The sequence below is a fragment of the Salvelinus alpinus genome, chromosome 22 (assembly GCF_045679555.1).
Source record: "Salvelinus alpinus chromosome 22, SLU_Salpinus.1, whole genome shotgun sequence".
Lineage (NCBI taxonomy): Eukaryota > Metazoa > Chordata > Actinopteri > Salmoniformes > Salmonidae > Salvelinus > Salvelinus alpinus.
This window is the reverse complement of record NC_092107.1, coordinates 11,733,266-11,761,048: the sequence shown is the minus strand read 5'-3', so window position 1 is coordinate 11,761,048 and position 27,783 is coordinate 11,733,266. Positions and strand designations below refer to the sequence as shown.

Here is a 27,783-nt window from a genome sequence, read left to right as displayed (position 1 = left end):
GTCTGGGCCTGCATTGTCTCAGAGTAGGAGTGCTGATCGAGAATCAGTTTGGCATTTTTGATCAAGGTTTTATGAAGGGGGGTCTAATCTGAGATCAGCAGTACTACCTTCAGATGCCTTGTGAATACGGGCCCAGATGTCTCTCACACACATAGGGAAAGCATTGTTGATGTAGCCTATGTCATCTCACAACAATTTGCTTTGTAACTAGAAAACACACCCTCTGACCTCACCTGCTCATTGACCCTCTTCACAAACACAGCCAGGAAGAAGACTAAGTCGATGGGCGGGGCCAGGTAGCTGGTCACTGATTGAATGTAGTCAAACAGCTGACCGCTCTGGGCCGCCTGGACCACAGGGATCCAGCCGATACGATGACGAGGACCCACACTCAGAGGGCGAGACGGAGTGAGGCAGCCATTTTATTGGAGCATACGTTATATTGACCTACTCCAGCAAATGGTCTGGGAGAGCTGAACTTTTCTACATAAACCAAGTTTTCCTATTTAAACCAAGTGAAAAAAGGCCCAGACCTGCCAACGATCATGAGCTCGCTCTCTCTGGTCTGCAGTCTGAAGCGGGTCCATGGTGAACAGGGTACTGCTGCTGTTGAAGATGGAAGCCAGGGAGCTCATCAGGGCCGCCAGCATGACCGCCAGCATCAGGCCCCTCAGACCTGGGGGAAAGGGGGGGGAGGAAGATTAAGGTAAGATGATGGGAGAGCTAAAAACCTTGGTAGCCAGACACACAACTGCACGCAGTAAATTATGTGTAAAAATAACAATTATACAGTAAAAGTGTCACCCAGATCTGAGCAACTAGTTCAGCAGAGAGAGACTTCTCACCATTGGGCATCACAGAGACCACCAGTTCGGGGTAGGCGATGTTGGAGCAGCCCACCTCCGTCCCACACACTTCTGGCACCACACAACCCACCTCATCTGTCAACAGAGAGAGAAGACAGGCTCTGTTACCATGGAGCCCATAATGACAGGAGGAAAATAGACGGAACACCCCCCCCCCCTTCAGGGTAAAAGAAAAAGGCATCAAAAGTTTGACAAACTGTTTATAATTTATTTATTTTTTTGCTGTGTGCTTGCTTCCCTGTTAATGAACCTAAAAGATCAAACTCTCCACTCAACTCTGTCAATCCTATGATGTCATATTTTGGGAACTCACCTGGGAAGAACATGCGGCTGGTCATTCCAGGGAACACCATAAGGAACATGGGGAGCAGTTTCAGGTATCCACACATGATGCAGCCGCCTTCACATGGGTCAGACTGCGGGCCGCCAGGCAGCGCTGCATGATCACCTATACACAGACATGGGGGAAGATCCCAGATCAACTCAACCAACGATTCAATCTTTCCATCTGATCCATGTTGTTTCACATCCATCTAATTTAAGTATCTCTCACCATAGCAACAGAATGAGCAGAGCAGACATCAACATTATGTAACACATTCAAATTAGATTCAGTCAGCAATGGGCCAACTCAAATCTAATCACAGTTTTGAATGGGCCATCTACAGTAAATGCAATATGAAATAAACGCACATATGAATTCCATCCACTGTGTTCCTATGAGCTTATTTACCTGGTCGGTGCACCAATACCAGCCGCCCACGATGGCGATGCCAAAGAGGACCCCCGGCCAGGGCAGGTCCCCGGTCACGGGGTCCCTAAGCAGCTGGAAGGCGTCGTCTTCGGGGGTGAAGCACTGGGGGGAGATGTTGTAGAGCTGGTGCTCCAGGGACTGGTACGTGGAGGGCAGTGCTAACCTGTACTATTTTATAGATGGCATCATGAGCAGCAAAGCAACCACACAACATGATGCTGCCACCCCCGTGCTTCACGGTTGGGATGGGGTTCTTCGGCTTGCAAGCATCCCCCTTTTTCCTCCAAACATAACGATGGTCATTATGGCCAAACAGTTCTATTTTTGTTCCATCAGACCAGAGGACATTCCTCCAAAAAGTACGATCTTTGTCCCCATGTGCAGTTGCAAACCGTAGTCTTTTGGAGCAGTGGCTTCTTCCTTGCTGAGCGGCCTTTCAGGTTATGGTGATATAGGACTCATTTTACTGTGCATATAGATAGATACTTGTGTACCTGTTTCTTCCAGCATCTTCACAAGGTCCTTTGCTGTTGTTCTGGGATTGATTTGCACTTTTCACACCAAAGTACGTTCATCTCTAGAAGACAGAACTCGTCTCCTTCCTGAGCGGTATGACGGTTGCGTGGCCCCATGGTGTTTATACTTGCGTACTATTGTTTGTACAGATGAACATGGTACCTTCAGGCATTTGGAAATTGCTCCCAAGGATGAACCAGACTTGTGGAGGTCTACAAATTTATTTTCTGAGGTCATGGCTGATTTCTTTTGATTTTCTTATGATGTCAAGCAAAGACGCACTGAGTTTGAAGGTAGGCCTTGAAATACATCCACAGGTACACCTCCAATTGACTCAAATTATGTCAATTAGCCTATCAGAAGCTTCTAAAGCCATGACATCATTTTCTGGAATTTTCCAAGCTGTTTAAAGGAACAGTCAACTTAGACTTCAACTTCAACTTAAACTTCTGACCCACTGGAATTGTGATACAGTGAATTATAAGTGAAATAATCTGTCTGTAAACAATTGTTGGAAAAATGACTTGTGTCATGCACAAAGTAGATGTCCTACCTGACTTTCCAAAACTATAGTTTGTTAACAAGAAATTTGTGGAGTGGTTGAAAAACGTGTTTAATGACGCCAACCTAAGTGTATGTAAACTTCCGACTTCAACTGTACATATGCACGCCCCACTTTTCCGTTTTTTTTTTTTTTTTTACATTTTATGAGACAAGTTCTTTTTTTCATTTTACTTCACCAATTTTGACTATTTTGTGTATGTCCATTACATGAAATCCAAATAGAAATCCATTTAAATTACAGGTTATAAAGCAACAAAATAGTTAAAACGCCAAGGGGGATGAATACTTTTGCAAGGCACCGTTATAGTGGGTCTACAGTGAGGCTGGATCAAGGAAGTGGTTTACTAAAGGTGGTGGTGGATGCGAGAGGGAGGTTGGATGAAGGAGGGAGTGAGTGAGTGAGAGAGGGAGTAAGGAAGGGTTGCACTAACAGATCCACTAGACACAGCAACTAATTCCTCATGACCAGTTGAGTCATGAGTTAAAAATATTTATTAAAGTGTCACTCCACAATGATAGAATAGTTGACTATACAAAATACACATTTTAAAAGTCACATTGTGGACCACTCAAATAGAGTTGAGACACTAAATGCAGTCATAGTCAAAACATGGTACAGTATTTCATTTGGACGTACACTATCTATAATACATAACATCATCTATACATCATTGGTATCAGTTATTATACATTACGTCATCTATACACATGTATGCATAAACAAAAAGTACAGTAGATAAAAGGATAAAGAACCGATAAAGAAACATCTCCATTTCTTGTTACTCCGTCATGCGTTGAGAAACAAGTGGAGTCAACAAGATGGAATGTGTGGCACTCTGGACACAGGATTCTAAACTTACTGAAACCTGTGAGGCTGAAGGCGCCAGCGAAGATGACGAATGTATGGACGGTGTCTGTGTACATCAGAGCAGCTAGGCCCCCTAGTGAGCAAAACAGGTCATTACAGATGAACACATTTCAAGTTATAATGTCACATACAGTGAAACGCCTTTCTTGCAAACTCAAAACCCAACCCAATGTGTGCACACAGGGGGGGCCCCAGGACCGAGTTTGGGAACTCCTTATCTAGGACAGTGTTTCCAAACTCCAGTCCTCGAGTACCCCCAACAGCATACATTTTTGTTGTAGCCCTGGACAAAAACACCTGATTCAACTTGTCAAGGGTTTGATGATAAGTTGACAAGTAGAATCAGCTGTGCTTGTGGGTCGAGGGTAACAGACAAAATGCTTAAGGCCCTGTTTTTTCCTATGGTTAATCTTTTCCAAACATGACCTCTCTTTAATCGTGGACTGCCTTTTCTACAACAAGTAATGAAAGCGTTTTGTGTATAATTTGATCAAACAGATGTTACCTGTGACTGTGTACAGAGCTGTGATGGAGAGGAGGGCTATCACAGCCACATAGATGTTCCAGCCTAGAGCCTGCTGCATGAACACAGCCCCAGAGAACATGTTCACCCGGAGAGAGAGATGAGGAGACAGTCAGACTGGTCCACGGGTATGTTTATATCGCAATGCCTTTCATACCTCAATCAAACGTACAGAACTCAGGAGACTTAGAAATACCACAGATACTATCAATATTGAAGAAAATGTCATGATAAAGGACTGTGGGGGACGTTTATAGCATGTTACAAACAGTGCCACATATTGTTGTCCCAGACCAGGGCTCTCCAACCCTGTTCCTGGAGAGCCATCCTCCTGTGGGTTTTTGCTGTAACTCCAGTTGTAACTAACCCATCAACCAGCTAATAATTAGAATCAGGTGCACTAGATTAAGGTTGGAGCGAAAACCTACACGACGGTAGCTCTCCAGGAACAGGGTTGGGGAGCCCTGTCCTACAGAGATCTTGGTGAAGATGTAGAGGAACAGAGAAATGACGGAGAGGTACAAACTGATCCGGGTTCCCCCAAACCTCTTCTTCAGGTACTGAGGCATTGTAATTACCTAAGCAACAAGAAATGCAGAAATTACAAATGGACACAAATCTCTCCAGTATGCCATGTTATCATGGTCTTGTGTAACTTACCCCCGCTGTGAGGTAGACAGGGACAAACAGCCAGCCCAATAGGAGCACAATAAACAAGGCCTGGGTAGAGAGAGGGCTCCAATGTCAGAAGATTCTCAATTTCCTGATCAGCACATATTAGAAAGTATTGTCACTGTGTTGTGTACTCGAAACCCTGTAATAACATGTCATAACATCTTTTTAGGCGTCAAATTATACTTACATTCCACGCAAATCCCCCCACAGCAATTCCACCGGCTGCTCCGGTACCAGCAAGGCCCACAAAGCGACCACTACCAAAATGACTGGCAAACAGTGACGCTCCAACCTAGAGAGAGAGAGACGGGGGAGAACTGTTAAAGGAAAAACACATCGTCGTGATGATGTGGCATGTGACACATTGCTTCTTGAAAATCCTAGCTCTTGAAAACTTGTCTGCTGACATGCAAAACATTTTGGGACTAATGAAACAAAGATCAAAAAATTATTTTGGAGTGGTACTGTCCTTTAACTCACATACAGGCTGTAATGTATACAATGGGACTGGGCAAGACAAGAAAGGTGACTGCAAAAACTAGTGGAAGCAGAGTCCCAAAGGGTTAGCTGAAATACAGGTCAATAAGGGTTCAAATACAGGAGTTGGCAAAGAGGTTAAAGATGAAGTTGAACTCACTGGCCACCAAGTCATAGTCCTGTCAAAAAGTACCCTCCCACAGTGCCACGATTGGTCTGAAACATAGACTGGAAGACAGGACATTCCCTGGATGTAAGCCCTAAGCAGTGGTTTACCTACGTACAGTGGGGAGAACAAGTATTTGATACACTGCCGATTTTGCAGGTTTTCCTACTTACAAAGCATGTAGAGGTCTGTCATTTTTATCATAGGTACACTTCAACTGTGAGAGACGGAATCTAAAACAAAAATCCAGAAAATCACATTGTATGATTTTTAAGTAATTAATTTGCATTTTATTGCATGACATAAGTATTTGATCACCTACCAACCAGTAAGAATTCCGGCTCTCACAGACCTGTTAGTTTTTCTTTAAGAAGCCCTCCTGTTCTCCACTCATTACCTGTATTAACTGCACCTGTTTGAACTCGTTACCTGTATAAAAGACACCTGTCCACACACTCAATCAAACAGACTCCAACCTCTCCACAATGGCCAAGACCAGAGAGCTGTGTAAGGACATCAGGGATAAATTGTAGACCTGTACAAGGCTGGGATGGGCTACAGGACAATAGCCAAGCAGCTTGGTGAGAAGGCAACAACTGTTGGCACAATTATTAGAAAATGGAAGAAGTTCAAGATGACGGTCAATCACCCTCGGTCTGGGGCTCCATGCAAGATCTCACCTCGTGGGGCATCAATGATCATGAGGAATGTGAGGGATCAGCCCAGAACTACACGGCAGGACCTGGTCAATGACCTGAAGAGAGCTGGGACCACAGTCTCAAAGAAAACCATTAGTAACACACTACGCCGTCATGGATTAAAATCCTGCAGCGCACGCAAGGTCCCCCTGCTCAAGCCAGCGCATGTCCAGGCCCGTCTGAAGTTTGCCAATGACCATCTGGATGATCCAGAGGAGGAATGGGAGAAGGTCATGTGGTCTGATGAGACAAAAATAGAGCTTTTTGCTCTAAACTCCACTCGCCGTGTTTGGAGGAATAGAAGGATGAGTACAACCCCAAGAACACCATCCCAACCGTGAAGCATGGAGGTGGAAACATCATTCTTTGGGGATGCTTTTCTGCAAAGGGGACAGGACGACTGCACCGTATTGAGGGGAGGATGGATGGGGCCATGTATCGCGAGATCTTGACCAACAACCTCCTTCCCTCAGTAAGAGCATTGAAGATGGGTCGTGGCTGGGTCTTCCAGCATGACAACGACCCGAAACACACAGCCAGGGCAACTAAGGAGTGGCTCCGTAAGAAGCATCTCAAGGTCCTGGAGTGGCCTAGCCAGTCTCCAGACCTGAACCCAATAGAAAATCTTTGGAGGGAGCCGAAAGTCCGTATTGCCCAGCGACAGCCCCGAAACCTGAAGGATCTGGAGAAGGTCTGTATGGAGGAGTGGGCCAAAATCCCTGCTGCAGTGTGTGCAAACCTGGTCAAGAACTACAGGAAACGTATGATCTCTGTAATTGCAAACTAAGGTTTCTGTACCAAATATTCAGTTCTGCTTTTCTGATGTATCAAATACTTATGTCATGCAATAAAATGCAAATTAATTACTTAAAAATCATACAATGTGATTTTCTGGATTTTTGTTTTAGATTCCTTCTCTCACAGTTGAAGTGTACCTATGATAAAAATTACAGACCTCTACATGCTTTGTAAGTAGGAAAACCCGCAAAATTGTCAGTGTATCAAATACTTGTTCTCCCCACTGTATGCCTACTCTACTGTATTGTAATTGTAAATGTCAATAAATAGAGCTATACAAATACCCAGTTTGACATAAGACATCATTATGATAAATTACACATGGAGAGAATCAGCTATAATTTCAAACTATGTAGATTCAAAACTAAACTCAGCAAAAAATGAAATGTCCTCTCACTGTCAACTGCGTTTATTTTCAGCAAACTTAACATGTGTAAATATTTGAATGAACATAACAAGATTCAACAACTGAGACATAAACTGAACAAGTTCCACAGACATGTGACTAACAGAAATTGAATAATGTGTCCCTAAACAAAGGAGGGGTCAAAATCAAATGTAACAGTCAGTATCTGGTGTGGCCACCAGCTGCATTAAGTACTGCAGTGCATCTCCTCCTCATGGATTGCACCAGAGTTGCCAGTTCTTGCTGTGAGATGTTACCCCACTCTTCCACCAAGGCACCTGCAAGTTCCCGGACATTTCTGGGGGGAATGGCCCTAGCCCTCACCCTCTGATCCAACAGGTCCCAGATGTGCTCAATGGGATTGAGGTCCGGGCTCTTCGCTGGCCATTCCAGAACATACGCACAGAACGAGCTGTATGGCTGGTGGCATTGTCATGCTGGAGGGTCATGTCAGGATGAGCCTGCAGGGAAGGTACCACATGAGGGAGGAGGATGTCTTCCCTGTAACGCACAGCGTTGAGATTGCCTGCAATGACAACAAGCTCAGTCCGATGATGCTGTGACACACCGCCCCAGACCATGACGGACCCTCCACCTCCAAATTGATCCTGCTCCAGAGTACAGGCCTCGGTGTAACGCTCATTTCTTCGACGATAAACGCGAATCCGACCATCACCCCTGGTGAGACAAAACCGTGACTCGTCAGTGAAGAGCACCTTTTGCCAGTCCTGTCTGGTCCAGCGACGGTGGGTTTGTGACCATAGGTGACCTTGTTGCCGGTGATGTCTGGTGAGGACCTGCCTTACAACAGGCCTACAAGCCCTCAGTTCAGCCTCTCTCAGCCTATTGTGGACAGTCTGAGCACTGATGGAGGGATTGTGCGTTCCTGTTGTAACTCGGGCAGTTGTTGTTGCCATCCTGTACCTGTCCCGCAGGTGTGATGTTCGGGTGTACCGATCCTTTGCAGGTGTTGTTACACGTGTTCTGCCACTGGGAGGAAGATCAGCTGTCTCCCTGTAGCGCTGTCTTAGGCGTCTCACAGTACGGACATTGCAATTTATTGCCCTGGCCACATCTGCAGTCCTCATGCCTCCTTGCAGCATGCCTAAGGCACGTTCACGCAGATGAGCAGGGACCCTGGGCATCTTTTTCTGGTGTTTTTTGGAGTCAGTATAAAGGCCTCTTTAGTGTCCTAAGTTCTCATAACTGTGACCTTAACTGCCTACCGTCTGTAAGCTGTTAGTGTCTTAACGACCGTTTCCCAGGTGCATGTTCATTAATTGTTTATGGTTCATTGAACAAGCATGGGAAACAGTGTTTAAACCCTTTACAATGAAGATCTGTGAAGTTATTTGGATTTTTACAAATTATCTTTGAAAGACAGGGTTCTGAAAAAGGGACGTTTCTTTTTCAGAATGAAAAGAGGTAAATGCTGGTCTTGTGGGTTTATGTAGGCTACAGACCTGTAGACAGATACAGATAGGTGTACTACTAACCCAGACGCCCACTCCAATGACCAGAATGAAGTAGCCGATGATGACCAAGATATCAGCTAGATTATTAATGGTCCCCTTCTCTGGTGTGGTTTCAGACGAGGGATTCTCCATTTCTCAACAAAAAGGAAGAAAGGCGTCAACGGCCGTAATAATGTCAAACCAAGGGATATCAGTCCAAGACTTGGAGCAAAGGATAATGATAATACTAGTGTCTATTAACTAGAGGGTTCACATTCTAACAGCCGATAAGGCATAAGAGAAGGTGAAGGAGGAGAGAATGGTCAGAGTGGTTGGTCAGGAAGACCTTTTGGTCGCCAGAAAAGGGGGCTGATTCAGAGGTTTATTAATGACAGTAATAATTAACGCCTAGCCTCTTCAATGTTCACTTACAGTACACACACGGTTCAGTTCTAGTAAAATAAACTCCATTAGTTCAGTTCAACCTATCGTAACATGTCAAACAAATTTGATTTTCTCTTCCGTGTGCAAATTATATCGGTAACTAAATTAAATGAATGTTACAGGTGTTAACCTTTGGTTTATCGTGACCCAAAATATGCCTAAAGCACAAACAAAGACCAGATCCGCTGTCCTGTCGGTCTCTGACCAATGGTTTCACCCCCACCCTGCTGGAAATGTGTTGAGGGAGACTACGAGATGTGTGCGTGCATGAGTGACTACAAGACCGTCCATTCTAATGTAAATCTGGTTTATGATTTCTTCTCTTTTAGTAACATATGCAAAATGACAGAAGGACAAACGGACACATGGACCTGTTGTCGTAGCCCAGAGGAAAATTGTAAAACAGGAGAATAATCCCAAAAATCTTAAGAAAACATTCCTTTAATCTTTTGATAGCATAACTGTCATCAAATTATCAATTTGACTTTCAGTTCAAAAACATACATCAGATTACATCAGTCAGGTGATGTTTCTCTTAAGGGGTGTGAGGGATTGGGGGGGGGGGGGGGGGATTATGGTTACATACCATAATCCAACATTCACACCCCAACACACACACACATTTAAACTCCGAATATCTTCACACAGCTCTATAGACCAAAGGGGCGTGTTCAACTAAAATCCAAAATAAAACAAATAGGTGTCAGGTATTCTGGCGGATCTGCCTGCTCTTGCGGTAAGTAACCCATGCATCTGAAAATTAAATAAAACATCATTTGGCGACAATAATGATTACGAAACCACATTATCCCCTCAGATGATAACACTATATCTGATTGGAGGAGGATAAGTGTTTGGGTGAATAGCGATGAAGAGAAACTGACCAAAAATAACAAGTGACTGAAATCTAGGTCATGTTTATTAGAGCATTAAATCAAAAAAACATTACAAAACATGTTGCAATGGAAAATGAAAATGAATGTTTAGGTTATTGGACAAGTCCTGGTAGGTTGTCCTTCCCTGTTTCAGTTCATTTTCTTCCGTTTCGTGCCTAATGAACATGGCCCTGGAATCATTGAAAAGTGAAAGACTAAAGTTACATACATGGGATGCTTTAGTGAATTTCAGAATGTCTGGAATAGAAAAGGCAGAAATAAAACAATTCAATAAGCATTCGCAGCCAGTCATCCAAAACATAGTCCTATGCAGTCGTTAAATTCCTATAGAAGGCTGAGGATGTGTGTTCAACAGGCAGACAAGTTTCAAACCATTTAAATGCATTCAAATCATTTTTGTGAAGAACTTTAGTGTTATTGTGGCATACGGTGGTTACATTCAGATGAGAGTCCCCTTCCCCCCCACTGTCTCAAGTGTAAAAAGTTGATAACATTTCATTACTGAAACCCCATGAATGCTGGTCTTAGCCACAGCTCATTAGTCCGGCTGTGGCTAGTCATCATCAGGATTGCGGTCCTCCCGAGCCAATCTCAGCCGGGACAGGATGTGTTTCTTGGGGAACTTGAGGGTGGTACAGCCAAATTGGCTGACTCCCCCCGTGTCTCCGGGTAGTTTCTCCCGTCTCTGGACCCAGCTGCGCCAGCCAGGCTTCCAACAGTACACACTGTCATAGAAACGGGAGCCGTTCTCCCCGCCCAGGACGTATATCCTGCGTTTCCACCTGGCTACGCCCCCGGCAGCAATCCGCCTGGGCAACCCCGGGAAAACCACCGGACTGGGGGCTCGGTCACTCCCCCCGCCCCCGCCCCTCTCAGACACCACCGCCCCTGTCACCTCCCTTTCCACCCCTGTGCCCCGGCCCTCCCTGAAGAACAGCACCCGCCCCGTGGCTTCTAGAGGTTCCAGATGGGTGTAGTTTCCATCTATAAACTTCGTGGCGTCCCTCATGTAGCCTCCAATGGCACAGACCCCTCCCCGCACCGCCACCCCCCCGGCCAGGCAGGTGGCGCCAGAGTCCAGTCCCACGCGGGTCCACGAGTCAGTCAGGGTGTGGTAGATGAGCACGCCAGCGTGCACCACCGCCCGGTTCTGCTCCAGCGTGGTGCCGCCCAGCAGGTAGATGCGGCCGCGCAGAGCGGCACAGGCAAAGGAGCGCAGTGGCAGGGGCAGACGGGGCCCGGGGCCCCACTGGAGAGAGGCCAGGTCCAGGATCTCACAGGAGTCCAGCATGGCTCCTCTGTTGCAGCCCCCCAGGGCGTAGAGTGACTCCCCACAGCCCAGCAGACCCAGCATGGCCCGGGGCTGCACCATGGGCGACCGCTCCTGCCAGCGATCCAACACAGAGTCATACTCATGGACCTCCGTGGACACCGTGCCCCCCCGCAGAATGCCCCCCGCTACGAACAGCCGCCCCCCAATGGCCGTGCAACCTGGGCACAGCAGAGAGCCCAGGGCAGCCAGCTTCTCCCATTTTCCTGTGCGTGGGTCAAAGCAGTCCACCGTGAAGTCTCTCTCGTTCAGCGACTCGTCCTCCCGTGGCTTTAGGTCCACACACACTATCTTCTTCTCGAACATGCCTTCCCGGGGCCTCAGCGGGCCCCCCAGGCCCTCCCCGGCCGCCGCAGGGCCCAGCTCCTGGCTCAGCCGCTGGCTCTCCTCCAGGGACAGCAGGCCGGGGCGGAGGTGGTGGAGCAGGGCCGGCATGTGGCTGTAACGGTCCAGGGGCTGGTGCTCGGCCCAGCGACGAGCCGCGTCATAAACCTCTGCCTCAGAGTCTATGCCCAGGCGGTCAGAGCCCAGCAGGCTGCCCAGGGTACCTGGGTCCAGCAGCAGGAAGTCCTTCTGGCGGGCCACGCGTGGGAAGTGCTGGGCCACCAGCCTCAGAGAGGCCCTCAGGAGCAGCTGGTCGTGGTGGGAGCGGGCCAGAGAGTACATGCCCAGGCAGTTGTCCACAGACAGGTGTTCAAACAGGAACCTACAGACACACAGATGTTTGAGGATGGAAAACCAGACAATAAAAGAAAGATGGCTTTTTAAAATGCTATCAAAACTCTGTGGCAGTTACTGAACTGCATATGCTTAGGAGTATGAGCAGCATTCTGGACCGGGGAAAATACAACGCATCTATATCAGGCAGCACTGACTATATAGTTACCTGGAGCACAGGTCCTGCAGAGGCATCACTTGAAGCCGATTGGCCGCCACAAACAGGTCCTCGGCCGTGTCCAGGCAGAGCCCCGCCTCCCCAGTGTAGACAAACTGGATGACAGTCTCCATGACTGACGGCGTCACCTCCTCCAATCGAATCTCAGTGAGGCGGGACTCCACCAACGGGCTAGTGAACATGGCACGGAAATACGGGCTGACCGCTGCCAAGAGGACTCTGAAGAGAGGCAGAAGCACGACGTCATTCACATAAGGGTGAGATAGGGTGTGACTACAATGAACTGCAAGAGACTAGAGTACTGAAACAGCAGTAGGCATCTAAGTGTGTGTAACATATTCCTGTGTGTGTAGCAACATGCACTGTCTGGATGTAGTACACTAGAATTGAGAGAAGGTCATTGACCCCACCTGTGACACATAAACCTCTTCCCCTCCACTAACAGAGTGACATCACACAGCTGCTGAGCATCCAGTAGCTGCTTCAAGCCTGAGGGAGAGAAGAAGTAAAAAGTAAGGCGAATGAGACTTACAGTACCATTCAAAAGTTGACACACCTACTCATTCAAGGGTTTTTCCATTATTTTTACTATTTTCTACATTGTGGAATAATAGTGAAGACATCAAAACTATGAAATAACACATACGGAATCATGTAGTAACAAAAAAAGGGTTAAACAAATCTAAATATATTTTCGATTCTTCAGTGTAGCCACCCTTTGCTTTGATGACAGCTTTGCATACTATTGGCATTCTCTCAACCAGCTTCATGAGGTAGTCCCCTGGAATGCATTTCAATTAACAGGTGTGCCCTGTTAAAAGTTTATTTGTGGAATTTATTTTTTCTTAATGCGTTTGAGCCAATCAGTTGTGTTGTGACAAGGTAAAGGTAAAGGTAGGGGTGGTAAACAGAAGATAGCCCTATTTGGTAAAAGACCAAGTCCATATTATGGCAAGAACAGCTCAAATAAGCTAAGAGAAACGACAGTCCATCATTAATTTAAGACATGAAGGTCAGTCAATACGGAAAATTTCAAGAACTTTTAAAGTTTCTTCAAGTGCAGTCGCAAAAACCCGTCAAGCGCTAATGAAACTGTCTCTCATGAGGACCACCACAAGAAAGACCCAGAGTTACCTCTGCTGCAGAGGATAAATAAATTACAATTAACTGCACCTCAGATTGCAGTCTAAATAAATGCTTCACAGAGTTCAAGTAACAGACACATTTCAACATCAACTGTTCAGAGGAGACTGTGTGAATCTGGCCTTCATGGTCGAATTGTTGCAAAGAAATCACTACTTAAAGGACACCAATAAGAAGAGACTTGCTTGGGCCAAGAAACATGAGTAATGGACATTAGACCGGTGGAAATCTGTCCTTTGGTCTGATGAGCCCAAATGTTTGATTTTTGGTTCCAACCGCCGTGTCTTTGTGAGACGCAGAGTAGGTGAACGGATGATCTCCGCATGTGTGGTTCCCAACGTGAAGCATGGAGCAGGTGGTGTGATGATGTGGGGGTGCTTTAATGGTGACACTGTCTGAGATTTATTTAGAATTCAAGACACACTTAACCAGTATGGCTACCACAGCAATCTGCAGCGATACGCCATCCCAACCTGGTTTGCACTTAGTGGGACTATCATTTGTTTTTCAACAGGACAATGACCCAAAACACACCCAGGCTGTGTAGGAGAGTGATGGTGCTGCATCAGATGACCTGGCCTCCACAATCACCCGACCTCAACCCAATTGAGATAGGTGGAGATGAGTTGGACCACATAGTGAAGGAAAAGCAGCCAACATGTGCTCAGCATATGTGGGAACTCCTTCAAGACTGTTGGAAAAGCATTCCTCATGAAGCTGGTTGAGAGAATGCCAAGAGTGTGCAAAGCTGACATCAAGGCAAAGGGTGGCTACTTTGAAGAATCTCAAATATATTTTGATTTGTTTAACACTTTTTTGGTTACTACATGATTCCATGTGTGTTATTTCATATTGTTGATGTCTTCACTATTATTCTACAATGTAGAAAATAGTAAAAATAAAGAAAAACCTTTGAATGAGTAGGTGTGTCCAAACTTTTGACAGGTACACACACATACAGTGGGGAGAACAAGTATTTGATACACTGCCGATTTTGCAGGTTTTCCTACTTACAAAGCATGTAGAGGTCTGTAATTTTTATCATAGGTACACTTCAACTGTGAGAGACGGAATCTAAAACAAAAATCCAGAAAATCACATTGTATGATTTTTAAGTAATTCATTTGCATTTTATTGCATGACATAAGTATTTGATCACCTACCAACCAGTAAGAATTCCGGCTCTCACAGACCTGTTAGTTTTTCTTTAAGAAGCCCTCCTGTTCTCCACTCATTACCTGTATTAACTGCACCTGTTTGAACTCGTTACCTGTATAAAAGACACCTGTCCACACACTCAATCAAACAGACTCCAACCTCTCCACAATGGCCAAGACCAGAGAGCTGTGTAAGGACATCAGGGATAAAATTGTAGACCTGCACAAGGCTGGGATGGGCTACAGGACAATAGGCAAGCAGCTTGGTGAGAAGGCAACAACTGTTGGCGCAATTATTAGAAAATAGAAGAAAATAGAAGAAGTTCAAGATGATGGTCAATCACCCTCGGTCTGGGGCTCCATGCAAGATCTCACCTCGTGGGGCATCAATGATCATGAGGAAGGTGAGGGATCAGCCCAGAACTACACGGCAGGACCTGGTCAATGACCTGAAGAGAGCTGGGACCACAGTCTCAAAGAAAACCATTAGTAACACACTACGCCGTCATGGATTAAAATCCTGCAGCGCACACAAGGTCCCCCTGCTCAAGCAGGCGCATGTCCAGGCCCGTCTGAAGTTTGCCAATGACCATCTGGATGATCCAGAGGAGGAATGGGAGAAGGTCATGTGGTCTGATGATTCAAAAATAGAGCTTTTTGGTCTAAACTCCACTCGCCGTGTTTGGAGGAAGAAGAAGGATGAGTACAACCCCAAGAACACCATCCCAACCGTGAAGCATGGAGGTGGAAACATCATTCTTTGGGGATGCTTTTCTGCAAAGGGGACAGGACGACTGCACCGTATTGAGGGGAGGATGGATGGGGCCATGTATTGCGAGATCTTAACCAACAACCTCCTTCCCTCAGTAAGAGCATTGATGATGGGTCGTGGCTGGGTCTTCCAGCATGACAACGACCCGAAACACACAGCCAGGGCAACTAAGGAGTGGCTCCGTAAGAAGTATCTCAAGGTCCTGGAGTGGCCTAGCCAGTCTCCAGACCTGAACCCAATAGAAAATCTTTGGAGGGAGCTGAAAGTCCGTATTGCCCAGCGACAGCCCCGAAACCTGAAGGATCTGGAGAAGGTCTGTATGGAGGAGTGGGCCAAAATCCCTGCTGCAGTGTGTGCAAACCTGGTCAAGAACTACAGGAAACGTATGATCTCTGTAATTGCAAACAAAGGATTCTGTACCAAATATTAAGTTCTGCTTTTCTGATGTATCAAATACTTATGTCATGCAATAAAATGCGAATTAATTACTTAAAAATCATACAATGTGATTTTCGGGATTTTTGTTTTAGATTCCGTCTCTCACAGTTGAAGTGTACCTATGATAAAAATTACAGACCTCTACATGCTTTGTAAGTAGGAAAATCGGCAAAATCGGCAGTGTATCAAATACTTGTTCTCCCCACTGTATATAGGCAGCACATGATGAGCTCTCTGAGTAACATGACTGATGCAATCATTTGGACGTTCCCATTCTACCATACCATGTGTTACGTAGTCTCCTAAAGGAGTGGTGCTGTCGTCGGGAAAGTCCTCTTCTTCGGAGTCGCTGTCCGAAAGGGGCTCCCCACCCCCACTATCACCGTCCTGCCAGGGCTGTGGCCGCCAGGTGATTGTTCCTCCACGGACTGCACTCATCTGGAAATAGTCAAGAGTTAACATAGATAAACAGGAATATCAGGAACCTTTAACAACAAAAAACATTTCTGTCAAGGAGCCAGATACACAAGATGGTGGCCAGTTATAATTACAATTTGATGTAGATAGTAGAGGTCGACCGATTAATCGGAATGGCCGATTAATTCGGGTATTTTTGGACACCGATTTGGCCGATTTTTTTTTACACCTTTATTTAACTAGGCAAGTCAGTTAAGAACACATTCTTATTTTCAATGACGGCCTAGGAACGGTGGGTTAACTGCCTCTTTCAGGGGCAGAACGACAGATTTTTACCTTGTCAGCTCGGGGAATTCAATCTTGCAACCTTACAGTTAACTAGTCCAACGCTCTAACCACCTGATTACATTGCACTCCACGAGGAGCCTGCCTGTTACGCGAATGCAGTAGAAGCCAAGGTAAGTTGCTAGCTAGCATTAAACTTATCTTATAAAAAACAATCAATCATAATCACTAGTTAAACTAGTAATATCATCAACCATGTGTAGTTATCTAGCGTGTCCTGCGTTGCATATAATCGATGAGGTGCGTATCGTTGCTGCAATGTGTACCTAACCATAAACATCAATTCCTTTCTTAAAATCAATACACAGAAGTATATATTTTTAAACCTGCATATTTAGCTAAAAGAAATCCAGGTTAGCAGGCAATATTAACCAGGTGAAATTGTGTCACTTCTCTTGCGTTCATTGCACGCAGTCAGTGTATATGCAACGGTTTGGGCCGCCTAATTTGCCAGAATTTTACGTAATTATGACATAACATTGATGGTTGTGCAATGTAACAGGAATATTTAGACTTATGGATGCCACCCGTTAGATAAAATACGGAACGGTTCCGTATTTCACTGAAAGAATAAACGTCTTGTTTTCGAGATGATAGTTTCCGGATTCGACCATATTAATGACCTAAGGCTCGTATTTCTGTTTGTTATTATGTTATAACTAAGTCTATGATTTGATAGAGCAGTTTGAGTGAGCGGTGGTAGGCAGCAGCACGCTCGTAAGCATTCATTCAAACAGCACTTTCCTGCGTTTTGCCAGAAGCTCTTCGCTGTGCTTCAAGCCTATCAACTCCAGAGATTAGGCTGGTGTAACCGATGTGAAATGGCTAGCTAGTTAGCGGGATGCGCTCTAATAGCGTTTCAAACGTCACTCGCTCTGAGATTTGGAGTAGTTATTCCCCTTGCTCTGCATGGGTAACGCTGCTTCGAGGGTGGCTGTTGTCGTTGTGTTCCTGGTTCGAGCCCAGGTAGGAGCGAGGAGAGGGATGGAAGCTATACTGTTACACTGGCAATACTAAAGTGCCTATAAGAACATCCAATAGTCAAAGGTTAATGAAATACAAATGGTATAGAGAGAAATAGTCCTATAATTCCTTTAATAACCTCAACCTAAAACTTCTTACCTGGGAATATTGAAGACTCATGTTAAAAGGAACCACCAGCTTTCATATGTTTTCATGTTCTGAGCAAGGAACTTAAACGTTAGCTTTCTTACATGGCACATATTGCACTTTTACTTTCTTCTCCAACACTTAGTTTTTGCATTATTTAAACCAAATTGAACATGTTTCATTATTTATTTGAGGCTAAATTGATTTTATTGATGTATTATATTAAGTTAAAATAAGTGTTCATTCAGTATTGTTGTAATTGTCATTATTACAAATAAATAAATAAAAATTGGCCGATTAATCGGTATCGGCTTTTTTGGTCTTCCAATAATCGGTATCGGCGTTGAAAAATCATAATCGGTCGACCTCTAGTAGATAGATCTAGGTAATCTATCTAAGAGTAATTAGAGGGTTATGGTCAAGATCAACTTCTAAGTCCTTAATGAATCGTATCCAACTCTGAGCTAAAGGCTGAATGAATGTCTTGCAAAGCTCTAAGGTACCATTCCCTAATCCTCTCTCTTATTGGGAAAATCAACAGGGTACATTCAGGAAGTGACACAAAATGACAATAATGTTGTTGACGTTACCTTCATTAAGGGGAGACTACCCTACTTGGTGGTCCTGTCCTGGGCTCTGATTGTGTGGATGTCACCAGGGGCCAGACAGTTACTGTTAGTACCTTCTCCTTTAGGCCCGATTGTCTGTAGTCAGTCAAAAAGGGAAGCTGACAGTTGACATCCGTGTGTCCCACCCTCCGATCCGCCTTGCCTGTCCTGGTTTGAGTGAGTACGGCCTCCAGTGTGGGGTGCAGCACGGCTCATGGTTCTCAGAACCACCATGCAGGCTATAACAACAGACCGCCCGGCGGCGGCTAGCTAACGTATGTTAGCAACTGCTGAATGCAGCTCTCTAAAAATCATCCGCCAAAGCGTCCCTTTCTGTCTTATCAGGGGAATTAGTCAATCATGGCATAAAACACAAACAACTCAAACACATTACGGATGTAAAAAAAAACATAAAATACTGTTTTTCTTGTCCCGGAGACCTGCCTGACTGTTGTCGGCCGCACAATTCACTCGTCTCCCTCTCTGAACCGCATTACCGCAATGCAATGGTTCCGCTAGTCTCATTGGCTAACCTTTGAACCAGTGCACGGATGTGACGTTTAGTTTTGAACTCGCTCGTGCTCCTTATTTTATAACTAAAGCAAATGTAAGCAATATTTTATGTTTTTCGACTTTATAAACACACAGTCAGTACATTACATTTGTTACAAATATTGTTCATAGAATTTTTATTAATTGGTTGTCTTATTTGGTTCCGCCTCTATGTACCAACCTACTTCCGCGTTGAAACATGGCGACTTGCATTGGCATTGCTGTTCGGCTTGGCACATTGAATGTCTTAAAACCTGTTTCAAGACACTTTACAAGGCAGGGGACAAACGTATTTACCCCCAGCCGCTCCACACATGAGGTGCGAAGTAGTCTGTACGAACATGTCCGCGATGGCTACAGTGACAAGCCAGACTTGGACATGCGACTTGTGTGCGAGGAGACTGACAAAGTCATTGCCAATGTGGAGACTCGGAAAGGGGACCTACGGGGAGCAGATGTCAGGGAGATCGTAAGCTTTTCTGTATATACCATCTCACCACACCATGTTGAATACTGTAGATGTAGCCTAGTCACATGCACTTTGCATGCTCTCTTGACCATCAAGTCATTAAAGTGTATTTGATGTGCAAGAGAGATTGCCTCTGTGCTTTCATATGCTGTGTGTCATTTTCCTTTTACATTTAAGTCATTTAGCAGACGCTCTTATCCAGAGCAACTTACAAATTGGTGCATTCACCTTATGATATCCAGTGGAACAACCACTTTACAATAGTGCATCTAACTCTTTTAGGGGGGGGGGGGGTTAGAAGGATTACTTTATCCTATCCTAGGTATTCCTTAAAGCCTTGAAGTACATGCAGGCGGTGTAGCCTACTGCATTAGTATCAAGCACATTGCCTGATCTCTATTGGCCTATTTTAGGGGTGTGTTTCTGATGTAAGTGTGTGCTGCAGGTGTGTGTTTGGCAGCAACTTGAGGCAGTGCGAAAGGAAATCTCACAGCTGGAGAAGCAGAAGAAAGTGATCAGTCATAGAGTTCGGGCTCTTGTGGTCAGTTGATATGTTGGCAATGATACCAATACCTGTGCTTCAAAAAAATAATAATGTTATGATGAGATATTATTTTGTGGAATTATTGTGATAAACATTTCCCTTCTCTTCATAGGATCAGAATGACAAGAAAGCCCTATCTAATGTAAGTTCTGCCTTGCCTGCTGTGGCCTTATGGTATTTGCACTTAACATCAAGGCTGAACAGAGAGAATACCCTTTTGGAGTAAGTAGCTCCTTATTTTGTTCAGATTCCTGAGTTCAAGGAGGCTACGAAGGAGGGTCGGGAGATCCGTCATCGGCTGAGCCAGCTTTACCCCCGAGAGAGTGAGCTGGAGGAGGAGCACTATGGCCGAGCCCTGAGGCTGCCCAACACCACACACCCCGATGTGGTGAGAACACACACACACACACACACACACACACACACACACACACACACACACACACACACACACACACACACACACACAGGTGTGAGGCAAATATATGTTGTTAGAGAATCATTCTGAGAGAGACCTATGCAGAGCAGACTTTCAACTATTGGAAGACATTTTTTTGCATATCTGAAAAAATCTATAGTTTGGAACTAGTTTAATTTTCACCCCCCCCCCCCCCCCCCCCCCCGCCATCTCCCTCTTTCAGCCAATTGGAGATGAGAGCCAAGCGAGAGTGGTGGAGCTGGTTGGACAGAAGCCAGGTGAGGAGGCGGAACAATACAATTACATGCTGTCCTCATGATCTCATCGACGTACAAAGTAGGGCAGTATTTGATATGCAGTTGTCTCTGACCTTTTTCATCAGAGTTTGACTTCAAACCCAGGAGACACCTAGAGATCGGGGAGGAGCTTGGTCTTATCAGACAGAGGTTAGGCACACTGGTCTGCTCTCTGGCTTTTGTTCTCTCTTCCTCGTGTCGCTCTCTCTATACCCCTGTCTCTTCATGTCACTCTGCTTACTCTCTCTCCTCACTGTTTATCATCTTTTTTTCTCTTCATGTCTTTCTCTTTATATCAACATTTCTTCTCTCGCTCTCTCTCTCGTTGTTCCTCAATACTATCTCTCTGTTCATTTTGATCAGTTGATCCTTCAGTCCCAGTATTCTTGGCAAAGGCGTACCGGTGAACACATAACTAAACCTCATCAACAGTGCAGCCAAACAACAGGGGCTCACCAGCGTTATCCTCTGGTATTGTTGTTAACAATATGTAACCTTTTTTTTTTTTTTTAACCTTTATTTAACCAGGTAGGCAAATTGAGAACACGTTCTCATTTACAATTGCGACCTGGCCAAGATAAAGCAAAGCAGTTTGACACATACAACAACACATAGTTACACATGGAGTAAGACAAACATATAGTCAATAATACAGTGAAAAAAATAAGTCTATATACAATGAGAGCAAGTGAGGTGAGATAAGGGAGGTGAAGGCAAACAAATATATGTATAAATAAATAAAAATATAAAAAGGCCATGGAGGCGAAGTGAATACAACACAGCAAGTAAAATAAAAACTAAAAAACACTGGAATGGTTGGTTTGCAGTGGAAGAAAGTGCAAAGTAGAGACAGAGATGATGGGGTGCAAAGGAGCAAAATAAATTAATAAATAAATACAGTAGGTAAAGAGGTAGTTGTTTGGGCTAAATTGTAGATGGGTTATGTACAGGTGCAGTAATCTATGAGCTGCTCTGACAGCTGGTGCTTAAAGCTAGTGAGGGAGATAAGTGTTTCCAGTTTCAGAGATTTTTGTAGTTCGTTCCAGTCATTGGCAGCAGAGAACTGGAAGGAGAGGCGTCCAAAGGAAGAATTGGTTTTGGGGGTGACTAGAGAGATATACCTGCTGGAGCGCGTGCTACAGGTAGGTGCTGCTATGGTGACCAGCGAGCTGAGATAAGGGGGGACTTTACCTAGCAGGGTCTTGTAGATGACCTGGAACCAGTGGGTTTGGCGACGAGTATGAAGCGAGGGCCAGCCAACGAGAGTGTACAGGTCGCAGTGGTGGGTAGTATATGGGGCTTTGGTGACAAAACGGATGGCACTGTGATAGACTGCATCCAATTTATTGAGTAGGGTTTTGGAGGCTATTTTGTAAATGACATCACCGAAGTCGAGGATTGGTAGGATGGTCAGTTTTACAAGGGTATGTTTGGCAGCATGAGTAAAGGATGCTTTGTTGCGGAATAGGAAGCCAATTCTAGATTTGACTTTGGATTGGAGATGTTTGATGTGAGTCTGGAAGGAGAGTTTACAGTCTAACCAGACACCTAGGTATTTGTAGTTGTCCACATATTCTAAGTCAGAGCCGTCCAAAGTAGTGATGTTGGACAGGCGGGCAGGAGCAGGCAGCGATCGGTTGAAGAGCATGCATTTAGTTTTACTTGTATTTAAGAGCAGTTGGAGGCCAAGCCTAGGGCTTGTCATTAGTAAATGGGTGCTTAATATTGTATGAGTTGTTTCTTTGTCTAGATTTTTTTTTTTTCTACAGCAGGTGGCCAGGGTCTTTGCTAGATTTTCAGATTAACAATCTTTTGTTTCTAATTTCCCCTTGAGATTAATGTCTTATCTTTATATATACAGTGGGGAGAACAAGTATTTGATACACTGCCGATTTTGAAGGTTTTCCTACTTACAAAGCATCTAGAGGTCTGTAATTTTTATCATAGGTACACTTCAACTGTGAGAGACGGAATCTAAAACAAAAATCCAAAAAATCACATTGTATGATTTTTAAGTAATTAATTTGCATTTTATTGCATGACATAAGTATTTGATCACCTACCAACCAGTAAGAATTCCGGCTCTCACAGACCTGTTAGTTTTTCTTTAAGAAGCCCTCCTGTTCTCCACTCATTACCTGTATTAACTGCACCTGTTTAAACTTGTTACCTGTATAAAAGACACCTGTACACACACTCAATCAAACAGACTCCAATCTCTCCACAATGGCCAAGACCAGAGAGCTGTGTAAGGACATCAGGGATAAAATTGTAGACCTGCACAAGGCTGGGATGGGCTACAGGACAATAGGCAAGCAGCTTGGTGAGAAGGCAACAACTGTTGGCGCAATTATTAGAAAATGGAAGAAGTTGAAGATGACGGTCAACCACCCTCGGTCTGGGGCTCCATGCAAGATCTCACCTCGTGGGGCATCAATGATCATGAGAAAGGTGAGGGATCAGCCCATAACTACACGGCAGGACCTGGTCAATGACCTGAAGAGAGCTGGGACCACAGTCTCAAAGAAAACCATTAGTAACACACTACACCGTCATGGATTGAAATCCTGCAGCGCATGCAAGGTCCCCCTGCTCAAGCCAGCGCATTTCCAGGCCCATCTGAAGTTTGCCAATGACCATCTGGATGATCCAGAGGAGGAATGGGAGAAGGTCATGTGGTCTGATGAGACAAAAATAGAGCTTTTTGGTCTAAACTCCACTCGCCGTGTTTGGAGGAAGAAGAAGGTTGAGTACAACCCCAAGAACACCCTCCCAACCGTGAAGCATGGAGGTGGAAACATCATTCTTTGGGGATGCTTTTCTGCAAAGGGGACAGGACGACTGCACCATATTGAGGGGAGGATGGATGGGGCCATGTATCGCGAGATCTTGGCCAAAAACCTCCTTCCCTCAGTAAGAGCATTGAAGATGGGTCGTGGCTGGATCTTCCAGCATGACAACGACCCGAAACACACAGCCAGGGCAACTAAGGAGTGGCTCCGTAAGAAGCATCTCAAGGTCCTGGAGTGGCCTAGCCAGTCTCCAGACCTGAACCCAATAGAAAATCTTTGGAGGGAGCTGAAAGTCCGTATTGCCCAGCGACAGCCCCGAAACCTGAAGGATCTGGAGAAGGTCTGTATGGAGGAGTGGGCCAAAATCCCTGCTGCAGTGTGTGCAAACCTGGTCAATAACTACAGGAAACGTATGATCTTTGTAATTGCAAACAAAGGTTTCTGTACCAAATATTAAGTTCTGCTTTTCTGATGTATCAAATACTTATGTCATGCAATAAAATGCAAATTAATTACTTAAAAATCATACAATGTGATTTTCTGGATTTTTGTTTTAGATTCCGTCTCTCACAGTTGAAGTGTACCTATGATAAAAATTACAGACCTCTACATGCTTTGTAAGTTGGAAAACCTGTAAAATCGGCAGTGTATCAAATACTTGTTCTCCCCACTGTATATATTTTTTTACTTAATTACCAACTCTCACCCTCTGTAATTTCCAGGTGAACAAAAAGGGGAGCAGTCGTTGGTAAAGTCAATAAAAAATCTATCCGGTTTATTACAAGTTGCAGCAGGGAGACACCTCCAGCACAGAAGCAGAGAAAATGTCTAACTGGCCTGCACTGAGAAGGTCCTTATATCCTCATCAGCAGACAACTGTTCTGTAAACACCAGCCTGAGAGGCTTTTAGGAGGTCAAAACAAAAGGCAGTGACTTTGTCAGCTGCTACAGAATCGCACTGTTTCACAGAATACAATACTAATCAGCATCCTCGGTCCTTGTATCTCCAGTCTCGCGTCATCAATCAGTATCAAGTAATTCAGAACATTTAGCTTCAAGTTTAGTGACCATCAACCTGCACCTTCAGTGTAACAAATAGAAGACTGGAAATCATGTGTATTACAGAAACTCCAAATATGCTTAACATTGTCTAAATTAAATATGAACTTTAGTCATCTAAAATATTCCTAGTGGTTAGAGCGTTGAGCCAGTAACCGTAAATGTTGCTGGATCGAATCCCCGAGCTGACAATGTAAAAATATTTTGTTCTGCCCTTGAACAAGGCAGTTAACCCACTGTTCCCCGGTAGGCCGTCATTGTAAATAAGAATTTGTTCTTAACTGACTTACCTAGTTAAATAAAGGTTAAATCATGTGGTTTACTCCGATCTTCTCTCTGCAGGCGTCTTGCCCATGTCTCAGGTCATAGGTCATACTATCTAAGGGGAGCGGGGGCCAGACTCCAGTCTGCTCTACAGAACTTCGCCCTAGAAACACTGCAGCAGCGGGTGTGTAAGATACCCTTTGTTCGACTGTGTTATTAGGGAGAATAGATCAGTATATCTGCAAAATGTGTGATTATCATTTCAGATTCTGAGTGTTTAATAGTCACATGTACAAGGTTGCAGGTGTGATTGCAGGGTTTCGAGCTCCAACATGCAGGACTAAGTGAAATAAAATAATGAAAATGATAATAAAATAACTATAGAAATAGCACTATATATATATCATAACAACTGTAGCAGTGATGAATAAATACATGTCTCCCTACTTTGAAAGCAAATCCGTTTTTTTCCTTCTCTCTCAGGGGTTTATACCTATGGTTGTGCCAGACATGCTGAAGGGGGCTGTATTTGTGAGTATCTGACTCTATCCTTCATTTACACTACAGTATGCACTGCAGACATGAATCCATAACAATATTCAAACTGGAAAAAGAGAGTAACGCATTCAGAGATTAAGGTGCGATGTGTGTACCTAGTAGATGTGTGTACCTAGTAGATGTGTGTACCTAGTAGATGTGTGTACCTAGTAGTGAGCCAGTTTTCACAAGTAACATTTCTCCAAACTGACACGTTCTCTCTTTCTTTCTCCGGAGACTCTCTCACTCTCTCTGTCGTCCTCTCTCATACACACAGGAGGGTTGTGGAATGCAGCCCCATGCCCACAGGTCTCAGGTGTACTCTCTGGACCCCGCCTGCTTCCCTGACCTCAACCTGGCTGGCACAGGGGAGGTGGGCATAGCAGGTGAGGCCATGTATGAGTTAGGCTGTGATGGGGAGGTCGTGGGGTGAGGTCATCTGTGTGGGTGAGAATGGACAGGCCGTGGAAAAACCTTAATGATATACTAGTGTGCCGTTGTTGCTGTAACCAGAAAGTGTCCTTTTCTCTTCTAGGTTATTTTATGGACCATGCTGTTAACTGGAAGGACCTTCCTGTCAGGTGAGGCACTTTATTTGTAATACTGTACGTTTGGTTTGCTGACAATCCAGTGTAACATATACATGTACCCCCTATGTGTTTTTATTAGCTGAATGGACTGGTTTTTCCATTGTAGGTCTGTGTGCAGTAGCACATGTTACAGGGCTGAGACGGACACAGGCAGAGAGACTTGGGGCCTTTACAGAGTACATCACTTCAACAAGGTAATAGGAAACAAAGCCAAATCTTATAGAATCAACCAAGGACCATGTTGTCTGCCATATTTGATGCATGGTGTTAAAGTACCCTTGTGTTCTCATCCTCTGCTCGTGTGTCTGTCCAGGTGGAGATGTTTGGTGTGACTGCAGATGAGACTGGGGAGGAGAGCTCTCAGATGCTGGAGGAGTTCCTGTCCCTGCAGAAGGAGATCTTCTCCTCCCTGGAGCTCCACTATAGGTCAGTGCTCCTCTCTGGCTCTCTACATACACTCAATGTGGCTGGATAGATGCATAGCTTATGCTTTGAGTCATACACTACAGTGTATTTTGCCATTTGTACACACCATAGCCATATATTTACCTATAAATATGTTATTTGTGCAAATACTCACACACAGTATTGATTTTACTCATTAAACCCTAGCAAGAGTGTTTCTGTAACCGCTGCGTTCTCTCTACCTGTAGAGTACTGGACATGCCCACCCAGGAGCTAGGTCGCCCAGCACACAGGAAGTACGACATTGAGGCCTGGATGCCAGGGAGGGACAGCTATGGCGAGGTGGGATTGATGGCACAACTATGATTGGTTAATCATATCCTGGATGAATATTGTTTTTGTTTGAAAATAATTTATCATTATTGCTCTGTCAGAGCATTGGGGTCGGTTTTGTTATCCAGGCTTGATGTTTTTGTTTCTCCATTGGCTTGCCTTAGATCTCCAGCGGGTCTAACTGTACAGACTACCAAAGCAGACGCCTCAATATCCTATATGAGGGGGAGGATGGTAGCCTACACTATGCTCATACGGTGAGACCAGGAAGGGGGATATTCTGTATGTTGTGAGATTCAGTATTTCTGATGCACTAAATGTAATACAAGAACAGATTAACCATTTAAGTTTTTTCTAATTAGAAAATGTCTAATTCTTTGTGTTCTGGTCTAGGTGAATGCCACAGCGTGTGCTATTCCCCGTACTATCATTGCTATACTGGAGACTCATCAGACCAAGGTAAGAGAGAACGCCGACTGTATCCCCAATACTATTGATGAATCCATTCACCCATCATGAAAACAAGTGTCTCTGATAACATGCTACTCTCTATATCTCACTCACATGTCAATTTTCAGGAAGGGACGGTGTTAGTGCCTCGTGCCTTGCAGCCCTTCCTGGGGTTGGAGGTGATTGAAAAGCCCAAATACATTCCTTTGAAATACATCGGACCAAACCAGCCCAATCGCATGCCCCGCCCTGTCCCAAAGCCCAGATGACATCATGCACCAACACACTTACATCAGGAGAACTGAACCCTTTTCCATCTGCGTGTTTACTTATTCTGTGTTGCTCTGCCGTGTAAATATATTCATGTCATACTGTTTGTGAATGTGTGTCACGATGACACTGTATCATAAACTGTCCTGTTCTTGTCTGCAAAAAAATTAAACGGTATTAAATTAAACAAAAATGTAATTTTCTCACAACTCATGTTGATCATTAAAACAATTCAGGATCTGCAACCACACAGTAAGCTACTTTCAGAGAACACAGTTCCGCTCTAACAAATCTAGACGCTTTTATTTATGCTTTTATATGTAAATATACTCAAAAACAACATCTTATGGCAAATAAGTATTTCAGATCTGGTGGTTTTATTCATTGGACCCCTGTTTATGCCCCACATAGGTGCAGTGCTTGCTCTGTCAGAAGCGTATCATTCAGGAGAGGGAACACAGGGTCCTTCATGTCTACTGCCTGG

General features: G+C 44.7%; 2 protein-coding genes and 1 pseudogene across 3 annotated transcripts; 1 reads left to right on the top strand and 2 right to left on the bottom strand.

The window, feature by feature from the left end:
- Positions 1-157: 157 nt before the first annotated feature.
- LOC139549002 (sodium/glucose cotransporter 2-like) lies at positions 158-8,918 on the bottom strand (annotated as a pseudogene).
- A 716-nt stretch (positions 8,919-9,634) lies between these two features.
- Positions 9,635-18,836, bottom strand: LOC139549737 (kelch-like protein 12). Its single transcript, XM_071360445.1, has 5 exons — positions 18,303-18,836; positions 16,125-16,278; positions 12,741-12,819; positions 12,322-12,549; positions 9,635-12,141 (listed from the first exon to the last, which is right to left on the bottom strand). The coding sequence occupies exons 1-5, from the start codon at positions 18,306-18,308 to the stop codon at positions 10,659-10,661; spliced, it is 1,950 nt and encodes a 649-aa protein (XP_071216546.1). The 5' UTR covers positions 18,309-18,836; the 3' UTR covers positions 9,635-10,658.
- A 186-nt stretch (positions 18,837-19,022) lies between these two features.
- Positions 19,023-27,492, top strand: sars2 (seryl-tRNA synthetase 2, mitochondrial). Of its 2 annotated transcripts, XM_071360446.1 has the most exons (16): positions 19,024-19,341; positions 19,787-19,882; positions 19,998-20,027; positions 20,133-20,273; positions 20,527-20,581; positions 20,686-20,749; positions 24,793-24,898; positions 25,198-25,245; positions 25,529-25,637; positions 25,787-25,832; positions 25,948-26,035; positions 26,155-26,267; positions 26,495-26,588; positions 26,744-26,836; positions 26,973-27,038; positions 27,158-27,492. In XM_071360446.1, exons 1-16 carry the CDS (start codon positions 19,072-19,074, stop codon positions 27,296-27,298), a joined length of 1,560 nt encoding a protein of 519 aa, XP_071216547.1. In that variant the 5' UTR covers positions 19,024-19,071; the 3' UTR covers positions 27,299-27,492. The 2 variants fall into 2 exon arrangements, with proteins under 2 accessions (XP_071216548.1, XP_071216547.1); XM_071360447.1 differs by lacking the exon at positions 19,787-19,882 and having other exon boundaries at positions 19,023-19,341.
- Positions 27,493-27,783: the final 291 nt, after the last annotated feature.

Coding starts and splice junctions, on each gene's coding strand:
- LOC139549737 (XM_071360445.1), bottom strand. Junction 12,820..16,124: donor AGGAGACTACGTAACACATG/GTATGGTAGAAT, acceptor TCTCTCCCTCAG/GCTTGAAGCAGCTACTGGAT. Junction 12,142..12,321: donor CTGCAGGACCTGTGCTCCAG/GTAACTATATAG, acceptor GTGTGTCTGTAG/GTTCCTGTTTGAACACCTGT.
- sars2 (XM_071360446.1), top strand. CDS start 19,072: ATGGCGACTTGCATTGGCATTGCTGTTCGGCTTGGCACATTGAATGTC. Junction 19,883..19,997: donor ATAGAGTTCGGGCTCTTGTG/GTCAGTTGATAT, acceptor TTCTCTTCATAG/GATCAGAATGACAAGAAAGC. Junction 25,246..25,528: donor TGCTGAAGGGGGCTGTATTT/GTGAGTATCTGA, acceptor TCATACACACAG/GAGGGTTGTGGAATGCAGCC.